This window comes from Cynocephalus volans, chromosome 8 (assembly GCF_027409185.1).
Source record: "Cynocephalus volans isolate mCynVol1 chromosome 8, mCynVol1.pri, whole genome shotgun sequence".
In the NCBI taxonomy this organism is placed as follows: Eukaryota; Metazoa; Chordata; class Mammalia; order Dermoptera; family Cynocephalidae; genus Cynocephalus; species Cynocephalus volans.
In genome coordinates this window covers 116624576-116627846 of record NC_084467.1, presented here as the reverse complement: position 1 = coordinate 116627846, position 3271 = coordinate 116624576, and the positions used below count along the sequence as shown (strand labels likewise).

The 3271-nt window shown below is 43.9% G+C and overlaps 1 protein-coding gene across 1 annotated transcript; it reads left to right on the top strand.

Annotated features, from left to right (window-relative positions):
* Nucleotides 1-1906: 1906 nt before the first annotated feature.
* LOC134384333 (olfactory receptor 6N2-like) lies at nucleotides 1907-2851 on the top strand. Its single transcript, XM_063105872.1, has one exon. The coding sequence runs from the start codon at nucleotides 1907-1909 to the stop codon at nucleotides 2849-2851; it is 945 nt and encodes a 314-aa protein (XP_062961942.1).
* The last annotated feature ends 420 nt before the right edge of the window (nucleotides 2852-3271 follow it).

Below are 3271 nucleotides of genomic sequence, written 5' to 3'. Positions count from 1 at the left end.
TTTTGATGAAAATATTGACAATATTCACATAAATAAAAGTGAACATGAAAAAGTGGATTAGTCCCTTGAGAATGACAGTGATATTGGTATAAGTAATGGTAATAACACTGGCGATGGAGACTTAGAACAGAGTATTAGCTATTCAATAAGCAATAATTAGAACAATGAATAAATGATAGTGGACACAGTGAAGGTAGGGGTAGAGGTGAGAATAACAGAGGTGGAGATGATCAGCAAAATTGATGGTGGTGACCATGTCGATTGTGCTTGTATGGTGGTGAAGCTAGTAGTGATGGATGAGAAATCCTGCAAAAATAATTTTTAAGAAAATGGATCTCACTTCCCAGATGCTCAAGGTGCTATCTTCCCCATGTGCAGAAGGTTTTGCAAGTTGGATAGTCTTCCTTCATGAGAAGCTGTAGGGAACTTGCAAAACTTCTCGTGGACCACAGGAGCAGTGTCTCCCTGGGATTACCCAACCGTGAGGGGTGCAGAGGTGAGAAATACAGGTGGTCTGCTTCACTTCCCTGCCCCCAACTTCCTGCCCCAGAGGAACCTTTACTGAGAGCAGTCACTTGGCAACTCCAGGGAACATAAGCAAGGAGCCCCTGGGAGGCCAGTGTTTCCAGGAACATGATATATACGTAGGGGAGTGTCTAGGGGTACAAAGGATGCTGAGGAGGATGCTACCAGTTCTAATGTTATCAAGACAGACAGGTAACGGGCAGGGTTGGTGCAGAAGAGATAAGAGCAACTCAAGAAGAGAACTAGGAGAGAGCTGTGACCTTTCCCATATGAGGCCTATGAGGATGTGGGAGGAAAAGTCAAGGGACATTGACATAGACCACCCACCTCCACACGCACCCCAAAAACACGCTTCGATGGCTTTAGAGAGCCACAGACTACTAGGGTTGTAAGGGCCTTTACAAAACATCTGTTGAAAGTTCTTCATTTTGGAGAAGATGAAGTTGAGGTAAAGAGAAATGGTCAAGCCCAGTGTTCATTTTGACTTAGTGGCAAAGAAAGTTTAGAAAGCCAGTTTCCAAGAGAATCCGTGTTCTGATATAGTACAGCCCTTCTGGACCAGCACCACAGGGGCCTGGCTGCATCAATTCTCCCCTCCTCCAATAATTCTCTTTGAGAATTCCTGATCCATGTTTCCCTTCGGGATCTTTCCTTAAAATGTATGCCATCTGCTCAGTGATTTTTCATCTGGCCCTACAGTTCTGAGCTTTAAGAAATGTTCCCAGAATATCCACATTTTTTTCTCCCATCTTTCTCCTTCAGCCGTTTATGTGAACATTCCTGAGTTCCAGAGAGGCTCCCTGGAGATGCCCTTAGCAGTTGTATTTTAAAATGTGTATGTCTCCTTTTTCCACTATTTAGTATAGCTGGTTATAGGATACAGGGTATATAATATGGGTGGTTGTCGTGAAGTATACTGGGACATGTTACTTGGGACTGTAGGAGGACAAGCATGGGGGTTTACTTGTCTCCTCTGATATGTGGGAAAAAATCCTGGGGCTTGAGATTCAGATGCTATGTATTATACAACAAGAAAATTTTTGATCTGTGAGTCAGGGAACCTGAACTCGTCTCCTTTTCCATCAGCGACAGATATTGAAAAAAATCACTTCTGCCTTTTAGTCTTCAGTTCCTTTTTTGCAAAATGAGTGGAGTTGATTTGATAATCTGTAAGTTCTTTTCAAGCTTGTATGAGGGCACTTCAAAAAGTTCATAGAAAGATTCCCACTTTTAATTCTATTTTTTTCTTTTAATTCTATTTTTCCATGAAGTTTTTGTAGAACTCTCATACATTCTATAGCTTTGGCTCTGAAGAAATTTCTCAGGAGGAAGAATCCTGAAGTCATGAATCTTCTATTTTTATTCTTTGTTTCTAGTAATTATGGATCATTTCAACCATACCTGGAGCCAGAGTTTCATCCTTGCTGGTTTCACTGCCACTGGGACCCTACGACCTCTTGCCTTCCTGGGGACACTGTGTATCTATCTCCTCACTCTTGCAGGGAACGTGATTATCATCATCTTGGTTCAGGCAGATTCTAGACTGTCCACACCCATGTACTTCTTTATCAGTGTCCTCTCCTTTCTGGAGCTCTGGTACGTCAGCACCACGGTGCCCACGCTGCTACACACCTTGCTTCACGGGTGCTCACCCATCTCATCAACTATGTGCTTTCTCCAGCTGTATGTCTTCCATTCTTTGGGCATGACTGAGTGCTACCTGTTGGGTGTCATGGCACTGGACCGCCACCTTGCCATCTGCCGCCCCCTCCACTACCATGCACTCATGAGCAGACGGGTACAGCTGTGGCTAGCTGGGGCCCCTTGGGTGGCTGGCTTCTCAGCTGCACTTGTGCCAGCCAGTCTCACCGCCACTCTGCCCTTCTGCTTGAAAGAGGTGGCCCATTATTTTTGTGACCTGGCACCACTAATGAGGTTGGCATGTGTGCATACAGGCTGGCATACTCGGATCCATATTGTAGTGATTGGCATGATCAACACATGCAGTCTTGTTCTTATTTTGGGACTTTATGGAGGCATCCTGAAAGCTGTGCTGAAGCTGCCCTCAGCTGCCAGCCGTTCCAAGGCTTTCTCCACCTGTTCCTCCCACATAACTGTAGTGACGCTGTTCTTTGGCTCTGCCTTCATTGTCTATGTGGGACCACCTGGGATTCAAGCTGAGGGCAAAGACAAGCTTATTGCCTTAGTTTATTCTTTTCTTACCCCTTTTCTCAACCCCATCATTTATACCCTTCGTAACCAAGAGGTGAAGGAGGCTATCAGGAGGATCACCCAGAGTATTAGGGTTGTGTTGAAGAGACCCTGAGGATCTCTAGGGTCATAGTCCATCCATCTGGTAACTGTAGGATTGAGTAGGTTAGTCAAGTAAATCAACTAATCTACTATTCAATCAAAAATTTGTAAAACATGAAATTAACATTGACTTAGTTTTGGATTGGGACAAATTGGGAAATGTAAACAGAAGAGCAATACAAGTAAATTCCCTGCATGGATGGACCTAGAGAGAATTATATTAAGTGAAACAAGTCAGGCACAGAAAGAGAAATATCACATGTTCTCACTTATTTGTGGGAGCTAAAAATAAATAAATAAATACACAAAAAATGAGGGGGGAGAAGATATAACAATTACAATTTCTTGAAGTTGACATGACAAGCAAACAGAAAGGACTTTGTTGGGAGGGAGAGGGGAGAGGGCGGCCGGAGGGAGGTTTCGGTAATTGGCC